A 19401-nucleotide genomic window follows, 5' to 3' on the forward strand; every position below is an offset into this window, starting at 1 on the left:
TCCCTTACCTTGGGGCTACATTGTGGCTGCACCGGTGCTGGAAAGTTGGATAGGATTGGACCCTAAGTCAGGGGGTCATTGTCTCAGGCTTCAGGGGTGAAAGGGGATTTAAATTAATCAAGACGGTAACGTTTCCTTGTTCTTTATGTATGTTACCAGTTATGATAGTCAAATTATCCTGAACAAGCAGTAAAAGAGTCCTGTTGTTTTCATTGGGAGGGAGTTAAGCATGTACTTCATTCTCCTCTGAAATCAGCCTGAAGCTTAAAAGTATTTAACTTTGACTGGACCCTATGTACAGAATATATTATAGTTCATGTTTGGGGACACAATTTTTGTTTGTTAGTGAAGAAGTCTATACATTTTGATTCTAATATTAAAAGCATGGTCAATTTTTTTTGGTTGTTAATATCTACAGTATGTGAAGGTGACAGAAACTGGTCACACATCACAGTAAACTTTTCTGCTATGATAATATTGAACTAGATGGTATTTTATTAAATTTACTGCTACAGGAAAGTAGAGGAGGCTTCAACAACTATTTTCGTGTTCTCTACTCTTTCTTACCCCTTGTGTGTCTACTCTGTGTTTCTGTTATTTCCTACTTTCCTTATTTCTCCCTCTCTCTCTTACTCTCTACTTTCTCTCCCTCTTTTTCTTTTTTCTTTTCTTTCCTGTTTCTTAGGGTCAACTCAACAGTTGCAGTAGAATTGAAATAGAGGTGTTTTACCAATGACACTTAACTCTAGATTGAAATTGACTAGACTATCACAGTTTTAGTCGGTTTCAATCTGCATCTTGAGTAGCAGGTAATGTGCTTCTGAATTTTCTTGCAACATGCTATTCCATTTCTTCTGCACTATTTTTTTTTTTTTTTTTTGCATATACATTAAATTGAGTAAATTATATCACACAATCTCAAGATGTGCTTTTTCAGGTGCATCTGTTTTTCCTTCAAATTACACACATGTATTATCATAGAAGTCCCTGTATCTTCATATTAGGCAGTTGTGTACATCACTGCCTGTTTGAGGCATGCAGCTATGCATGCATGGCTTATAATGACCTCATTGTGCTTCTGGCTGAAAATATGTTCCAATATGTTTTGAATGGGTAGATTACTTAATGGTAATTTACATATTGGTAATTATTATTAGTAATAATATTAGTAGCAGTAAGATTATTGGTAATAAGATTATTATTAGTAGTAATAAGAATACTTTATATACTGCTTTTATATATATGTACTGCTTTTCATCAAAAAGTAATTCACAAAGTGGTTTACATAAATAAATTAATGATTCCTGGTCTCCAAAGGGCTCACAATCTGAAAAAAGATGCAAAAGAAACACCAGCGGCAGCTCCTGGAATAGTGGGGTAAATATGTTGTGTCCCCCCACTAAATGTAAGAGAATACCACTTTAAAAGGTTCCTCTTTGCCCAAGTAGCAGATTTGATTACTCATGTGTTCAGCAGTGTCACATATATCAAAGGTATATTCATTTAAAATGCAAGTAGCTTTAGAAATGTGGAGTCAGATTTCTCAGTCTGTTAGAGATAATGCCCATTCTGTTTAGACAAAAAAAGTAATAATCACATTGGAATAACAGATGTGCAAAATAAAATTTGCTAGCATGTAATTTACTATCAGTACTCCATGAATCTATATCTCCTCTTATATGAAAAAGAAACATGAGCTGGGAGAACTTGAATTACTAACCCATATGATCTTCTTTTGTTCACTGCTTTCTGAAGCTCATTTGAAATTTTAAATCTACTGCTGTGTTAAAGAGGAAGGATGATTGCTAGGAGTGAGATCCTAAAATCCTGTCAGTTAATGCGCTGGACCTAGTAGAAAAGGTAGCTGCTTTCTCAGAGTTAGTGGTGAAGAGCAGCAGATTAAGATCTGGAATTCAGGGGCATAGTTAATTACTATCACTATAATTTGTATTTGAATTTGAAACTGTAATTGCTGTTTTATACATGCCAGTAAAGGTGTTGACTGACAAAAAGAAACATCGCTACAAAGAGGGAAAGATACTTTTAAACATTTTTTGATTTGATTTATTGAGTTGCTGTATGGAATTAAATATAGAATGAAGCCGTAGAATCAAACATGTACAGCCCAACAGTAAAGTATATGGTTCTGCCATAGAATATGTTACAGGATTTAATTTAGAGCGCAATCCTAACCAACTTCCAGCACTGGCATAGCTGTGCCAGTGGGGCATGTGCTGCACCCAGCAGTTTGGGGGCAGTCACGGAGGCCACCTCAAGGGAAGGCAATGTTTGTTCCCTTATCTTAGAGTTGCATTGACTTTATGTCAGTGCTGGAAAGTTGGTTAGGATTGCACCCTTAATTGTGCATTGTTTTGATCCTAGGAGATAGCGATTGATCACTGTAGATGCCTTATGACTCTGTATTTACTATTGCTCCCACTGTTACATTTCCTCACATCCTGGCTAAGCTGTTGCCTGTAGTGACTTACAGCTCAATTCTATTCCCCCCCCCCCCATTCTGCAACACCAAAATGGCTTACGCTGTGTCCTGCATGCAGGGCGGTTGCAGAGGACTCCACTGAGTAAGAGAATGTTTGCTTACTTGGACCTGTGTGAACCTGTGTCATGGGATTGGGTTAGGGAAGGGAGCTAAGATTTGGCGGCTTCAATTGCTACTGAACCAACTCCCTTCCAGGACTATGCAATAGGGCTTTCTTGCTTAAGCCCCTCCTCTCCAACAAAATATTCCGTCAATCAATAAATATTTTTGAAGTTGGAACTCTCAAGGACAGTATAGCTAGAAAGCAGAAGGAACTGAGGACTGTAGTGGAAGGGGGAGGGTAATTGTATGATTGTGTATACCTTCCCACTTGCAGAAGGCATCTTTGTATAGAACCCAATATTAACAATAAATACAGGACAAAGTACAGTATTTTCAATGCCACTTACCTGCCTATTTTTTAAAATGATTATAGCAAATATTTTATCATTCTTTATCAGCCCACCATCAAGTATATTTCTGAAACTTTACATTTTGCATTACTGTTTACATTTGTTTAAGTACTGAAAAGAGGGGTGGTTTGAAGCCTTCTTTCCTTGAAGCTTAGCCAAATTCATACTACTAATTTGATATTTACAGAAAGGATCAGTGTGAGCAATGTGACATTTCAAGTAAAATTAACAGTTTATATAAACATTCTAGACAGTGTCACAGTACTTGGAGATGGGGGAAGGAGAAAATATGCGACTGCCAAACTTTGTTATGCATGGCTAGCTCTCATGTCAGTACTGATAGTAGTTTTGTTTTGTATAAACAGAATACTCATAGTGGTACACAAGTATTGGCACTATTTTGATAACGACTTCTGTGTTTCAGACACTTTCCCCAATTTTCCAAGGGCATTTTTTTGTAATAAATACAACATAGTTTAATTTGTTAATACACGACACGGTTGCACATCATACAGCATACCTATTCAACCTCTTTCAGGTTTTGTCTACATTGGACTTCCCAGTTTTTCTCAGTCCTGATATGCTACTTTCAAAATCTGTTTTGATTGTGTTTGGTGTATACATATATGCTGTATGTGAAAATCTTTTTTTCTGCTAATATGGTCTTTAATCTCATATCCAAGTTAATATTAATATTTGGGCCACTGTCATCCAAAGCTTTTTGGGGCAATGTGTGTGTGGATAGGGCTTTTCTATCTATTCTAGAGTTTTAAGAAATTTGAAAAAAAAATTACCCACTGCTTCTGCATACCCATTCATTCAAATACATGCTTATTCAGAAAAGCTCTTTAATGGTTATTTTATCCCTTTACTATATAAATAATTCAAAAAATATATATGTTAGTTGTGATGACTAGGTATATATTGTTGTTTTTAATGAATTGTGCAAACCTAAATTCTTGTGTTTAAGTCTTAAATGTTACTTTTTTAAAATATGGGTGTATTATCTCATCTAATTGTGAGATATTTGCATAGTTCTATATTTGTGTGATGATTTTTGATGTTTTTATTTGATTTTTCAAATAAATATGAAGAAATCACACTTTATCACAGCTGTGTTTGTTTCTTCACATTACTGTAGAAATTATGTATAGGAATTATTTATTTGTACAACTGAGACTCAGTAGTGTTCTTTATATATAGAACATAACAATAAAATATTTGGATGCAAAGTTCCTACAGTGCAAAGGAAGGAGCCTGCTTATGCTGAAGTGTGTTTCACCAGTTTGTCTGTGTGGTTGATAGGAGGACTCTGCAGAGCTGCTTTGGGGAAGCTGTAAATAGGGAGGAAATTGTGACATCTCTGAGTAAACAAATGTGCCCTTTTCTCACTCTGTAGGCTTTTAGGATCAAAGCCAGCCCTGTAATTTTTGTAACATGCTATCACAAGTTGTGTCATAGCTTTTCTTCAGTCAGTAGGTACTGAAGCTGCATACACAAATAATTTACTCTCTGTAGAACTCTTAATAGTTCATTGAGACTAATAATTAAGACTAAGGACTGTAAATATACATTTTAGTTTTTCCATAGGCTGCACAACATCCTCTTCCTATGTTAGCCATGTAAAAATAATTGTGTTAATTTTGCTGTGTTGCTATGTGTTTAAATGTTGACAGTTTTTTAGGTTTATTTACACAAAAGAAATTGGACATGAAAACATTTATGATGGGGTTACCTTAATTAAACTGAGCAAAATATTCAGATGAGGCTTCAAGGTTTATGTGATGAGGGAAACTGTATCAGTTCAGTAGAAGGGGAGCAGAGCCGTCTGATTTATTTGCAAAATGATAACAAAAACATTTATTAGGTGTATTAGATCTCTTTTAGTTTGCTGAAGTAACATTCCTAAAAAGATTTCATATGCTAAGTTATACATTGTTGACAAGCATTTTTATTATTTTCTCTTGTAACAGAACAATGAAAATGAAACTGCTTTGCATTGTGCAGCCCAGTATGGACACTCAGAAGTGGTGGCTGCTTTGCTAGAAGAGCTTACGGATCCTACAATAAGAAACAACAAATTAGAGACTCCACTGGATTTGGCTGCCTTATATGGTCGCCTACGAGTAGTGAAGATGATCATTAATGCATATCCAAACTTGATGAGCTGTAACACAAGAAAGCACACACCTTTGCACCTTGCTGCCCGTAATGGCCACAAAGCTGTTGTACAAGTGCTACTAGAAGCAGGAATGGATGTCAGCTGCCAAGTTAGTACACAATTTTTAAAATTGTTATTTAAACAAACCTTTGTTTTGTTCTGTTGAAGCAGTGGTTCTCAAACTCTCAAACTCTCTCTCAAAAGAGAGTTTGAGAGCCAGTAAGCCTTTGCAGGGGCAGGGGGAGGAGGCAGCGGGGGCGGGGGGAAAGCAGCGGTGCGATCCCCAGGATCGTGCTGCTCAGGAACTGCAGGGGCTTGGGTGCACTTACCCAAGCCTCCTGCAGCCTCGCTGGGGTGTGGGGAGCCCAGCGCGACTTCTGGCAGGGCTACCCGCACCAGGGAAAGTGGATGTGGAGCGATCACGCTCTGCCCCCGCTAAAGCAGAAGTGGAGCGCAATCGCTTCGCATCCACTTTCCCTGCTGTTGGGAGCCCTGCCAGAAGTCACACTGGGCTCCCTGCGCCCCAGGGAGGCTGCAGGAGGCTTGGGTAAGTGCACCCAAGCCCCTGCAGCCCCTTGAGTGGAGTGATCCTGGGGATCCTGCCTTCCCCCCGCCTCTAGGTTGCCCCCACCCCTTAAGGGGGCAGAGATCAGGGCCCTCAGGCTGGGGCATCGTGATGGCCCAGTTTGAATAGCACTGTGTTAAAGGTACGACACAATAGCTGTATTAGTATATGAAAAATAAAAATACAATTTATAATATGACTTACAGGCTGCAGACTGGATAGAACAGGATGGCTCTCCCTCTGACTTCCAGGCGTATGTTAACAGCACAAGCCTATGCAGGTCTACTCAGAAGTAAGTCCCATTGTGTTCCATGGGGCTCACTTCCAAGAAAGCGTGTACTGTTGGACCCCAGTATCTGCAGGTCCGGCATCCATGGATTTGACTTGCAGTAGATGCCAACGGATTCCAGGGTTTGCCTGTGCCTAGGCTATTCCTCCACTTACAGTGGGGCTGCTGGGAGAATGCAGCAATTCCATCAGCTGATAGAATTGTGTTGTCATTGCCTCTACATGGAGAACACTGGGCAGGGTTGCAGGGCTTACTTGTGGATCTTCTTGTGGTCCTGGGTCCCAGACAAATGCACAACATTGTTTAAGTCCTGATGTAGGACCTGAATATGGATGCTACAATTCTGTGACTAATTGCTACCTAGAATGAGGACGTGTGGATGACTCCATTTTGTGACTAACATGAAGATGGAGAAGCAGAACAGAGTGGATGGAGATGCAAAGTAGAGTGGAATGGGTGAGTGTCTCCTTACACACTTCGAGCATACTACTTTTAACATAAACTACATAGGAATGATTCCCTTTGGGATGACTGTGTGGTTTGTGGCTGGGGTGGTGGATAGTGGTTGGATCTATCAGTAGGATTCTAATATCTGGTCTTTTGGGGAGTAAGAGTGTGGGAACATTTTCTGAACAGCCAGCCAATCGTTCCACAGGAGCATCTTTCACAAAACTTATATAGTTCTGCAAAGCATATGAAAGATACTTCCCTGGGATTGCTTTCTGATCCCTGCAATTTTCTGACAGCTTCAGTTCAGCGAGAATGTTTAAGCAAGAAACACGCTGCAAGCTTTACTATGAAAATAGAAAGGTACCATAATGGGCACGGGGGGGGGGCTCTATATAGGATTCCCCTATATAAATAGATTTCCATATTTGCAGGGGGAGGGCTGAACTCCTGCAGCTATGGGGGCTCACATGTATCTTTCACAACTACAGTGCTGCATTACAGCTGTGTCTGCACTGGAATGTTGGTTAGGATTGGGCTGCAATCCTATTCAGGGAGCTTTCATACCAGTGAACCATACTGCACTGGGCAGTGATGGCAGCTGCAGTGTTCCTTTCAGCACCAGCATAGCTGGAAGTGGCATCATAATTTCCTTGTTTTGTCCTGCCACTGATCTAGTATTGCTCTGGAGTGAATCTATGTTGGATACAGTGATGAAATTAAAATGGCATCTCAATCCAATGCTGATGTCAGATGAAGGCTACGCACTGGGCTTCCATGCCTCCCAAACTTACCAGTGATGGGCCATGGGTGACTCTTCCTATTCTCCCCACTGACCAATAAGAAGAGCCCTACTGGATCAGGCCATAGGCCCATCTAGTCCAGCTTCTTATATCTCACAGTGGCCCACTAAATGCCTCAGGGATCACACAAGACAACAAGAGAACTGCATCCTTGTGCCATTCCTTGCATCTGGCATTCTGAGGTAATCCAGTTTTAAAATCAGAAGGTTGCACATACACATCATGGCTTGTAATCTGTGATGGACTTTGGAGGAACTTTGTCCAATCTCCTTTTAAAGGCATCTGGGCCAGATGCCATCACCAATCCTGTGGCAAGGAGTTCTACAGTCTAAATACACACTGAGTAAAGAAGTATTTTCTTTTCTGTCCTTACTCTGCCAACACTCAATTTTAGTGGATGTCCTGTTCTGGTGTTATGTGAGAGGGAAAAGAGCATCTCTCTATCTACTCTATCCATCCCCTGCATAATTTTGTGTATCTCAGTCATATTCCCCTCATCCCCAGAGCATCCCCAGAGGACTGATTATGTTGCAGAGATCTGTGGGAGATTTGTGGGTGGGGTTATTGGATGCAGTAGCAGTTCCGAACTCTTGGCTGACTAACACCACTGCTACTATAAGATTCAGGGGTTGACCTGGCCAGGTGGGTCCTCTGATAGATGTAATCCTTGGCCAGTGCCCTACCTGGCTGACCCCTGATAGCATCCCTGCCTCCATCCTTCCTTTCTCCTCAGGGTCTGTATTTTCTTTCAAACAACTCCAGTAACTTAGCAAAAAGGAGAAGAATTTACCCTGTTCAGGATGAGTAGTAGAGTGACAGCAAGGAGGAACTGAAGTGCCAAAGAAGCACAACAAGTTTCTTGCCTCTGTTCAGGACTCCTCCATGCTGAAGCTTTGTTTGCTGTAAAAGTAAGGTGGACAAGACTCCACTTGAGGATAAGGAGGACTGCTAATCCTTGGCACTACCTTCCAATTTTACTTTCTCCTCCTGTTTTCTGATGACTGCATGGGAAGCATAGTTTCTTCAAATGCAGCTGGAACAGAAAGGAACACTCGCAACCCTTGAAAGTGTCTCTTGAGTGCCCAATTATTTTCATTGTTACGGCTTTTATTTTAGTTATCTTTTTGTGTTTAGAGTTTCACTTCTGGTTCAAGGTCAAGGAAACTTTTGTATGGGGCTCTCAAAGGATTTTGATTATGTTTCACTGGAAAAAAAACCCTCAAATCAGCTTTTGGATTTAGGTGTTGGTTTAATTTGACTCTGTGGTTCTTTGCACACATAAAATTGGTATGTCAGAGGAAAAGCTAGTCACAGGTTTACAACTTCATCAGTTGTTTGTGAGAAGTAGGCTTTAGTTTAAGTCAGTGTAATCATTTTCTTTCTCTTTCTCATGTTTTGCAGTATATTTAAAACAAGCTGACAAAGGCATCAAGATACAAAGACAAATTGAGTATTTCACACAGTGCACAATTGCATGGGAAGTTGCTTACTATCAACTTCTGTACAGGCATGCTATTGAACAAGTGTCTTGGTGAACTAGACAGGCATCTCAGTAAAACTGTGATGACTGGAAGGAGATGCTTCCCCATGGAAACCGTGCTACGCCATTACTAGAAGGCACATTTCATTTAGACTACTGGAGAAGCATAGTTCTATTTTCAGTTGTTCTTACTACAATTATTGCTTAAAATAAAGTACTGTTCTTACCTATAGGATTGTTGAACTTGTTCGGTTGTTAATCTTTGCCTCAGTCCTGGAAAAAGCTAGTTACTTATTGAATTTAAACATGCCTAGCTTCTTCTGGCTTTCTCATGTCTTGAATGTCTCTGCTTTTTAAAAATAACTCTTCTACTTTTGATTTTAATTTTATTAAAGTATTATCATTAATACTGTTTGATGTAACTTTTTATTTTGTTTTAGTTGTGTTTGTTCGTTTGTGTATTTTGATTTCTTACTTAAATTTATATATTTCCATTTTGGCTACATTATTCTATATTATTTTGTTTACATTTTCCTGTTACCTTATATATGTTAGAAGTCTTCAGACAGACTTTTTTGCTATGTATTACTGTATGGTTAAAATTAAAAATTAAGATGGTCTGATTAAAAATATGAATTATAGCGTTTTTGTTTATGGGTTGTTTGCGCAAATGCATATAGCACCACAGATTGCTATCATCATCTTCTTTTAGCCATTTCTTGTACCTCTAAAATGTTTACACTGCTGCCCTTTTTAAACACTTCCATCCCCTACTTATAGCCCAATCCTATCCAACTTTCTAGAACCAATGCATCCTCAATGCAGCCCTGAGGTAAGGGAACAAATGTTCCCTTAGCTTGAGGAGGCCTCCTTGTCTGCCTCCCAAATGCAGTATGCAGTGCATGCCCTGCGGGCATGGCTGCATCAGTGCTGGAAAGTTGAATAGGATTGGGCCATGCAGTTGCCAGTCTCATCCTTGTTTCGAATAATGCCTGCAAGCACTTTGCAACAAACAGTAAACCTTATTAAATACATTTCAGGTTCTTTAACAAAAGGGTTACATTTTTTAGGCTGTCAGCAATATGTTACTCTTCTTTACCCTTTGTCAGACCTTGACCTGGCTCCTAGACAGGCTGTAACTAGTAGAGTTCAATTGTAGAACAGGCAGATTAAGATCAAAGGGAGAAGAGGCAACAGAAGTAGTTAAGGCAGGCTGGGTCCAAATGCCAAATTGAGTCCATGAAGTTCAGACAGGCTGATGGCAGAACACATGCTCAAAGATGAGTGCATGGTCAAGTACTTGTTCTTACAGATTAGTTGAGGCAAATTTGTCTTGTTGCTCAGTTGAGTCACATTGCTCAAACTGAGGAACTAAACCTGAAGCACATTTAGTATGTAGAGGTGTTTGAAAATGGTGTTATTTTACTCAGAAGTAAACCCATTTTTCAGTAAGATTTAGGCTGTAATCCTATCTTACTCATCAGAAACAAACACCTGTGGCTGTATGGGAGCAGCCAGGCCAGTTTTGAGATTCCCAGTTCCTTATACCTTCTCTTAAACGCCTGATTTTCAAGTTTTTCACAGATCACACTTTTATTCTTATCAAGATCGCTTCAGGGATTGTTTGTTGTTTCAGTTTTCTATTCTCCTTTTCAATAATTTTTGAAGTTTCTTAGTCACAACGTTAAGCTCTTCCAGTGTCTTCTTTTGGCACAATTCTGTTGAGGCTTTGTACCATAATGTGCCATAAAACACATTGTAACAGTGCACTATCTAGGCCTGCCAGCAGGAAAACCTGAACCTTCCTGCCAGTGCCAACACAGGGAGCAGCATGTGATGGAGCAGGTAAGTTCCTGCAGGGCAGCGGGAGGGGTAGGGAAGGGTGAATTGGGCCTAGGCAGGGATCACGATCAGAGGTGCTGGTGTGCACCATATCCTATCGTCCTTCCCAGGCCTGATTTGCCATTTCAGATCAACTTGGACTTGTGCTAACTATTTTACTGGCGTGGGTCTAGGTAGATCTGTTGCTCTGGCTGGGGCTTTCCCTGAGGCAAGGGGAGACCTCCTGCAACTGAAATTCCCCTGCAGCTTACAGCACAAGTTGTGCTGGTGCCGCTGCATTGGCACAGGGGAATCTGCTGGATTGGGCTGTTTGTTTTGTTCTGGCTCAGATTCAGGCTCAGAACTTGACTGTTTGCTGTGGCTGTTTGAGCTAGAATCAAGCTCCTGAGAAAACTGAAATTTTTACAGCAATGCTGTGGTTTGCTTTGTCCTCAGTCTCTTAGGGCCTAGGCTGTGCTCTTGTTCAAAATATGGAGTAGAAACAGATTGTGTGGCAGAGAATGTTCCCCTTCGCCCTTCCTTCAGCGTTGTGTTGGTTTCCGTACATAGAACAAAACTATTAGAACTGTAATGTAATCACATCTGCAATAATCTCGAATTCTTGTGGAGATTGAGTAGGAATGGGGGATGGAAGAAAAGAGAAAAAATCCTAAGGCTATTTAGTCACTAGTAATGCTATGATGAACTGCCTTGTGTTAATAAAGGCATTTAACTTAAAAAAACATTTAACATAAGTCAATTTGAAGTTTAAAGCAAGAAAAATGCTTGCAAAATGCTACATGTGAATCTACCCCATTGGTACAGTGCAAAGCAAAAAGCCACATGGAAGACTTTAACCAGTGTTTAAGTACAAGTTACAAAATAAAATAAAAATTTGATTAAATGAATTGTATTTAATAATTCTTATTAAGGATGTTGAATTTACTTGACACGTCTTGAGCAACCTTTGTTAAAGTAAAATAGTTATGCATTTACTTGTGCTAACTTTTGATGATGTACTGATTGCATCTAACCACATCCAGGAGAACTTCAGGTGGTTTGCTAGGCGTTGCACTATCTGACCAACAGAATAGTACAGAAGAAGTTAAAAAGGAGAGATGAAAAGATTGCAAGAATAAATTGCTGTGGTGATGCAGATCAGCATTACATACACATGCCCTGCCCTGTGGGCAGCAGGAGAGCAATTTGAAATGACAAGAACAATGTAAAATATTTGCAAAAAATATCACATGTAAATCCAACCCATTGACACAATGTCATGGCAGTAAGCCCCTTGGGAGACTTCACATGTGCACCTGGGAAGAAGAGAGGCATTTATATAGCCTTTGACCATGTAACAGGATTAGAAAAACATGAACATTCTTTTCACTAACACAGTGCCATAGAAGGGAGCCCATGGGGGGTTGTTCACCCACAGAATTGGGCAGGAAAGGGATTGACATTTGGATTGGGGGACAATTAATTTATTTGAAACAAACACATGATAAATCTCAACAAAGAAAATTTACATCAAAAATGGTTGCTTGATGGGGTGATTTACATAATGGTGAATGAGATACTTGGAGAAGGGCCAGCAAGGGATGCATGACCCTATCTTAAACCCAAGTTCTAAACCTAAGTACAATTGATGAACAGTGTACTGCAAGTGAAATGATCTGAGTTATAGGTATTTGAACTCATCAGAGTGCTAAAGATAATTCAATGCAATCTCATGAGAGAGGATTCAAGATACTTGAGCTGTGTTTGGGAGTAATGTTTGGGAATAGTGCATAAATGGGATTCAATAGTGTTTTGTAAATTACATGTTCATTTCAAACAGCTTCCCAGCAATCAATGAGAGTTTCATTGGAAGTGAGGGCTTAACAATAACCAGCTTCTGCCCGCATGATTACAAAGCAAAAGTTAGTCTACCAATTCAATTGGAAGGAATGCTTCTGGCGGAAAAGGCATTGGTTATCAGTCAAGCATTACAAGTTGGCCAAATTCATATTTCAAATTGGGTAGTGATGAACTTTGTTTCTCAAGAGAGTAAATCATATTGAATTCACTGGCACTTACTTCAGAGTAAGCATGCATAGGCTTGTACTATCATTTAGTTTTGATCCAATCAGTGTCTTATCCTTTAGTTTATAGCAATTGGCAATGTTTTCAATTATTATGGTTAAATTATTTTATTTTAGATCATGTTTCATGTATTCTTTCTCAGACAGAAAAGGGGAGTGCATTACATGAAGCAGCTTTGTTCGGAAAGCTGGATGTGGTACGCCTTCTACTAGAAACAGGTAAATCATCATTATCTTTAGTATTATACAAGTGAGTTTGAAATTTTCTCCTCATTTCTAATTTCAAAAAGTAACATTTTAATCACCTATTAATTTGTAACATTTTAATCACCTATCACCTTACCAGGGACAGACTGCACTTGCTCCTGGTGTGGAAGGGATTGTCACTCCCGGATTGGCCTTTTCAGCCACACTAGACGCTGTGCCAGAACCACCTTTCAGAGCACGATACCATAGTCTTTCGAGACTGGAGGTTGCCAATATATAATTTGGTGGTTGTTGGTCATCAGATGCCAAAAGGGTTCTCATGAAATGAACTCTATTTTTTTTTCTGTAGCATGGCCAGATAGACAATGATGCATGTTTGTATAAAGTAGAACCAAAAACCTATTCTAGGTTTATATTCTAGGTATTCTAGGTGAATATTCTAAAGATATTCACAATATATTTTTACTGAGAAGTAAGTCGCATGGAATTCAATGTGATTTACTCCCAAGTAAGTGTGCAGAGGACTGAACCCTAAAATGCTTATTGGAGTTGATAACTTGAGACTGACGTTGTTAAGGCAGGTGAATAGCTACAAAGTAAATACAATTCAAAATGAATGATTACCCTGAATGCAGAATTCTCGGCTGTCTGTAGTAAGGTTCATTCATGTTTTGTGGGAAAGCAATGCAAAGAACATTATCCAAGTTTGGCTTGCCTATAGTCCATTGGCTCCTAATCTGTGCATTGTGACACCCTGAGGCACTGTGAGGCGATTCCTGGCATGATGCAAGAGGCCTGCTGCCCAGGCACGAAGACTGCTGCATGAGCCTAAAAATAGCAGCAGGTGGCTCTGCTTGGTGGACAGAGCTGCTGCATGAAAACAGTGCACTTGGAGAAGCCCACCTACACTGGCCTTCTTACTGCTATTCTTAGGCTCTGTCTGGCCTCCTAGCCTGGAAGTAGGTGGCTGGTGACATCATCACATGTCACATTTCGCATCATTGGCGCTTCTGGGTTTGAGCGTGAAGGGTGTTGCAGGTCCAGGGAGTATGGGAAGCACTGATATAGTCTATAAAGTCATATGTTCAATCTAAAATGCCATTTGTTGAATGCCAATACTGAAGCCTCTTGCGTTAGGCACAGGTGACTTGCTCAAATTCAGCCTTAGGTTGTTGGCAAACCAAGAAAAGAATAGAAAAACAGTTAACGGTGCAATCTTGAGAACTACTTGGGCCGGTGCAGGTCCCTTGTGCCCGCCCAGGAGGGTCGCAAATGTGCCGTACAGCACGTTTGTGCCTCCTTGAGAGTAAGCTGTGCTGGTGTGCAGAGGTGCACCGGCCTGTGGAGGCTGACACAAGCCTCTGCGCTGGCTTCCTTGACGAGGCTTGCATCGGCCCGGCGAGCTTTGCAATGCAAGCCTCTGGGGTGGGTGGGGAGGAGGCAGGACAGGGGCATTCCTGGGCGGGGGAGGGCGGATGGTGGACGGCCCCGGGGGCAGGCAAGCAGGGAGTGTGAGGCGGAGCTGGGATCCAGCAGTTATGCTGGATTCCAACCCATGTTCCCAGGGAGTTTGGAATGGTTTCACGCAGCTCCTTTCTCCTTGGACTTGTGCCACCTCAGGAGGTGGCGCAAGTACAAGGAGACCCATTGGGGCCAGGGTGCCTTACCTAGGGGTAAGGGGAAAAGTTTCCCCTTGCCTCTGACTAAGCTGCTTTGGGCCCCTATCCTGCGCTGGATACAGCGCAGGATAGGATTGCACCCTAAATAGTGCAGGTCCTGTCTGTCATTCCACTCACTAAATTCATGCCATGGAGTGAGCTGGAGATTGGAGAATGAAGCTGCTGTTCCCTCAGTTCCTGCCTGCCTCTTGTAAGTTTTAAAGAGACAGTATCCATATGCTGGATGCCAGGGATTTTCAAGGTACAGGTATGTGCCCCTTCGCGACATACCGGGATTGCGTATCCAACAACCACATGTGGTCACATGGTCATCGGGGACACACACACCCCTATCCTCTGATTGTGAGGGGAGCTCTGCTGCCCTCGCCTCTGGAGGGTTGTCTGAGTCTCCCAGAGACAGCGCACATCTGAGCACTGCCTCTGCAAGGCTCAGACTGAGGGAAATTGTCTCTCTCACACAATTTCTGGTTTCCTCTGTGAAAAGGAGAGATGTGTTTTCCCTCAGTCTGAGCCTTGCACAGGCAGCGCTTGGACATGCTCTGCCTCTGATAGACTTAGACAACCCTCTGAAAGGGAGGGGAGGGGAACATTCCCTTCCCCGCAGAGGGTCTGCATTGCGTCAAGCGCTGCTTGACAATGGGGATTGCAGTCCTGATCACCATTGTTAAGTGGTGCACTACTGTAATTTTCAGTATAATCAGTTTTAGCTTGATACCCTGACTCTGGAATGTAACTCTCACATAAGACAAGGGATGACTGCTTATGTATGGGTGTGGGGGGGGGGGGGAAATGACACTTTCATTCTCAAAAGTTAATTAACCTTATGTTAAATAACTGGGCTTAATGTGTGACATTTATGCTAAATAATATTTTGCCTAAACTTAATGTTTCCATAGTACTATATCATAACTTTCTTTTTTAGGAATTGATGCCAACATAAAGGATAGTTTAGGCAGAACTGTTTTAGACATCCTTAAAGAACATCCATCTCAGCAGTCTCTCCAAATTGCTGCACTACTTCAGGGTAAGTCATTTCTACACAAGTCAAGTAAGACATATAATTAAATACATGGATAGCTATATGAAGGATATCCATTTCATTTTATATTAGCATTGTTTGTTATTACATGTCTAAAGAATATTGTCTAAACATGCCTTTGCAAAGATTTTCACCACACATATTTTTACAGTGATATCAAATTGAGTGAGTTTGTCTTTCTAGGAATTACTATAGAAAGTAGATGGTTTCTTACCTGTAGTTCTTTCTCTTGTAAGAGGCTATCAGAAAGAACTGGTATCATTCAGTTCTAATCCCTTTTCTCATCAAACTTAAAAAGGTTTAAGTGAGGCACTATAAGGCTCTGCCCTGTGCTCAGTAACTTTTTTTAAATCAATAATTTAATGAAAGGGTGGAAGGAATCTATCGGATATTCAGATGACACAATACTGGGAGGCATAGCCAATGCCTCAGAAGACCAGAATAAAAATTCAAGATGACCTTGATAGAATGGAAAACAGGGCTGAACCTATCAAAATGAAATTCAGCAGAGACAAATGCAAAGTTCAGCATGCGCACACACATGCACATACGGGAAGGAGAATTGTTGGCATGGCAGTAGTACATCTGAGAAGGCTCTCAGAATCACACATGCTGAATGTACTGCAAGTCAACTGTGTGATGCAGCTGCAAGGGAGGCTAATGTGATTTTAACAATAATTTCTGAGTCATAAGTAATTATTCCACTTTAATCCACACTAGTCAGACCTCATCTGGAGTACTGTGTCCAGTTCTTGCCACCACACTTTAAGAAGGATGTCCATAAATTGGAATGAGTTCAGAGGATGGTAACAAAGATGGTCTAGGTCGGGATCTTGAAAGTGAGCCCTCTGAAGAGAGGTTGAAGGAATTGGGTATGTTTAGATAAGAAATGACTAACAACCCAATCCAATGGCTCCTCAGTGCTGATGCTGGGTGTTGCAAATGTGCTGTAAGGTAAGCGGTGCTGGTGGGGAGGCCTGTACTGCTCTATTGATGCCACAGGCAGAACCGCCGCCGGAGCTAAGGTAAGCCAGAGCAGCACAGGGGCATAGGGAGCGTGGTAGAAGGGCGTGGGGAAGCATTTCTGGGTGGCGGAGGTCAGAGAGAGGGTAGACTGTGGGGAGGTAGGGGTCTGGGAGGTGGGTGAGGCCTATGCCGAATCCTGTGCTCATTCCCAGGTTTGAAAACCTGACATGGGGCTGCTGCTGACTCAAGAAGCCCCACTGAGCAGGCTGTGGCATCACTTGGGGTAAGGGGACAAATTTCCCTTTCCTCTGAGGAGACCTTCAGCCTGCTCTGATCCGGCACAGGATGCAGTGCTAGCCATTTATCGCCGCTGGTCCTGTGCTGGATAGGATTGGACTGTAATTGGACACTTGACAGCACTCTTCCAAACACCCGAAAAGGTGTTATAAAGTTGTACTCTGCCCCAGATGGCAGGAATAGATCTAATAGACTTCTTACTTAAGGATATATTTTGGTTGACCAGCAGAAAAAAATATCTTAATAGTAAGAGCAGACTCTCCCTCACTGGAAGTCTTCAGAAGAGGCTGGAGAGTCATTTATAAGGGAAGCTCTAGTTCTGAATTTCATGAATCAAGCAGTGGGTTGAACTACAAGACCCATTCAACTCTGTGATTCTCTGCTTACCACCTAAGTTTGCATTCCCTGAAGAGCCAGAGATATGTGGAAATATTGATTGTTTGTGGACTATGCTCTGGAATTATCTAGGGATCATATCCACTTTTCTCTTACAAATAGTGTGAATGTTTATGTCAATGTTTCATTTTTTTACTTGATCTTAATCTTGAAGGGTAATCCAGATAAGTAAGGTTTTAAAAATCAATGAAGTAGCCTGTTGATGTTAGTTAGTTGGCAACCTTCAGTCTCGAAAGACTACGGTATTGCGCTCTGAAAGGTGGTTCTGGAACAGCGTCTAGTGTGGCTGAAAAGGCCGATTCGGGAGTGACAATCCCTTCCACACTGGGAGCAAGTGCAGTCTGTCCCTGGCCTGTCTCCCTGGCTATGGGCCTTCCTTCTTTGCCTCTTTGCCTCAGACTGTTGTCCAAGTGTCTCTTCAAACTGGGAAAGGCCATGTTGCACAGCCTGCCTCCAAGCGGGCCGCTCAGAGGCCAGGGTTTCCCACTTGTTGAGGTCCACTCCTAAGGCCTTCAGATCCCTCTTGCAGATATCCTTGTATCGCAGCTGTGGTCTACCTGTAGGGCGCTTTCCTTGCACGAGTTCTCCATAGAGGAGATCCTTTGGGATCCGGCCATCATCCATTCTCACGACATGACCGAGCCAACGCAGGCGTCTCTGTTGATGTAACCTTAGCAGAATAATGCGACCACTCAATTAGTAGCTCTATCAAAGCGCATCCAAATACAAATTTACATGGAAACTGGTGTCATCACGCTTAGCTCATACTAATTTCCACTTCTTATTGAACTGAAACCAAGAGTTATAGGAAATTGGTCTTCTCTTTAAGGTGTAAGATCAGCTGATAAATCCCAAATACTTTTTATACTAAAAATACATCAAAATGTGATGGTCTCTGTATAGCAACCACTGCTTTGAGGCTAGTATGTCTTTGTACTGGAAGTGTAGCAAAAAATCTGAACTACTTAATGCAACATAAATATTTGCCTACTGTAGTGACCTTCAGCTTTCCAGCTGCTGGAACCTACCTCAAACCCCAACCTATAATGTGGGTCTCATCTTTAAGAGTCCAGAGGATAGTGAATGGTCCAGGTTTCTCTTCTTTTCTAACCAGTAGATGCACTGTAAATGTGTTGTTTTTTCCTTTATTTCCTTCTAGGCCAGTGGTTCTCAAACTTTGAGGAAGCTTTTCTCCCTCAGTAAGTTCTTACTGGGGAGGGGCTAGGGCAGCGATGCGATAAACAGCGATGCGATAAACAGATCGCGTTGCTAAGGGGGGTGAGACAGGGCTCACAGCATTCTCTGAGACTTGAATGTTCGCTAAAAGCGGGCACAAAGCACCTCCTGCAAAATGGAAGTGCTTTGCGCCCACCTTTAGTGAAAGTTCCAAGCCTCAGGGAGTGCTATGCAGAGCTGCGCAGGGCTCCCCGCACCTCCTATAGCCTGCTGCAGCCCTGCTTCTGAAAGTAAGTGCAAAGCACCCCCCTCGCCTCCTGGGGATCTTGTTGCTGCCTCCCTCCCCTTCCCCCATCCCTTAAAGGGACAGGGGAAGCTTTACATGAACTGGTGGGTCACGACCCACTAGTTTGAGAACCACTGTTCTAGGCTAATGGAGAGGAGAAATGAGTGAGGCAGGGAGTGGCAGTGCAACAGTGTGCATTTAATTTTGAAAGGTGAAGAAAGCATACAAGAAAGCAAGGTGAAGTAAGACAGAGCAGAACTGTGACAGGCAGATGGTGAAGGGGTGTAGTGGAAAATCGTGAAGATTATTGTAATCTTGAGGAGTTAGTTGGTGTGCAAAGGCCCCTTCCAATTCCAGGCTCTTTAGGTGTAGCAGCCTGCTGACACATATTTTTATTAATTTTAGAAACTTCTGAAGAGCACTGTTTATCCTATTCTTATCACGTAACTGAGTGCATTTTGAAGCTTTCTTAGTTTTATTTTAGAAGGTCCTAGGTAAAGTTCCAGGATTGGACACCTAGATGTGACTGCAAATTGTTTGGGTCATCTTCCTACCCTAGCTTCTTATCTAGAAAGGCACTGCAGTTGAGGGTTCCAGTTTGTTTGATGGTTTGGTTCCCCCTAACATGTTGTTGCAAATTAATGGGGATATAAGCAGTGCTTTTTTTTGTATTAAAAAAAAAAAAAAAAGGTGCAGGAACTCACAACTTGTTAATCTTTTATTTATTTATTTATTTATTTATTTATTTTTAAA

The 19401-nt window shown here is 41.5% G+C and overlaps 1 protein-coding gene across 1 annotated transcript in view; it reads left to right on the forward strand.

Moving 5' to 3' along the window:
* Positions 1-19401, forward strand: part of ANKS1B (ankyrin repeat and sterile alpha motif domain containing 1B) — a 406398-nt gene that overhangs the window by 50146 nt on the left and 336851 nt on the right. The window contains exons 4-6 of the mRNA XM_066634627.1: positions 4926-5222; positions 12746-12821; positions 15411-15512. Coding sequence (XP_066490724.1) covers positions 4926-5222; positions 12746-12821; positions 15411-15512 — 475 coding nt within the window. The remainder of the gene's footprint in view (positions 1-4925; positions 5223-12745; positions 12822-15410; positions 15513-19401) is intronic.

The sequence above is a fragment of the Tiliqua scincoides genome, chromosome 7, assembly GCF_035046505.1.
Source record: "Tiliqua scincoides isolate rTilSci1 chromosome 7, rTilSci1.hap2, whole genome shotgun sequence".
In the NCBI taxonomy this organism is placed as follows: Eukaryota; Metazoa; Chordata; class Lepidosauria; order Squamata; family Scincidae; genus Tiliqua; species Tiliqua scincoides.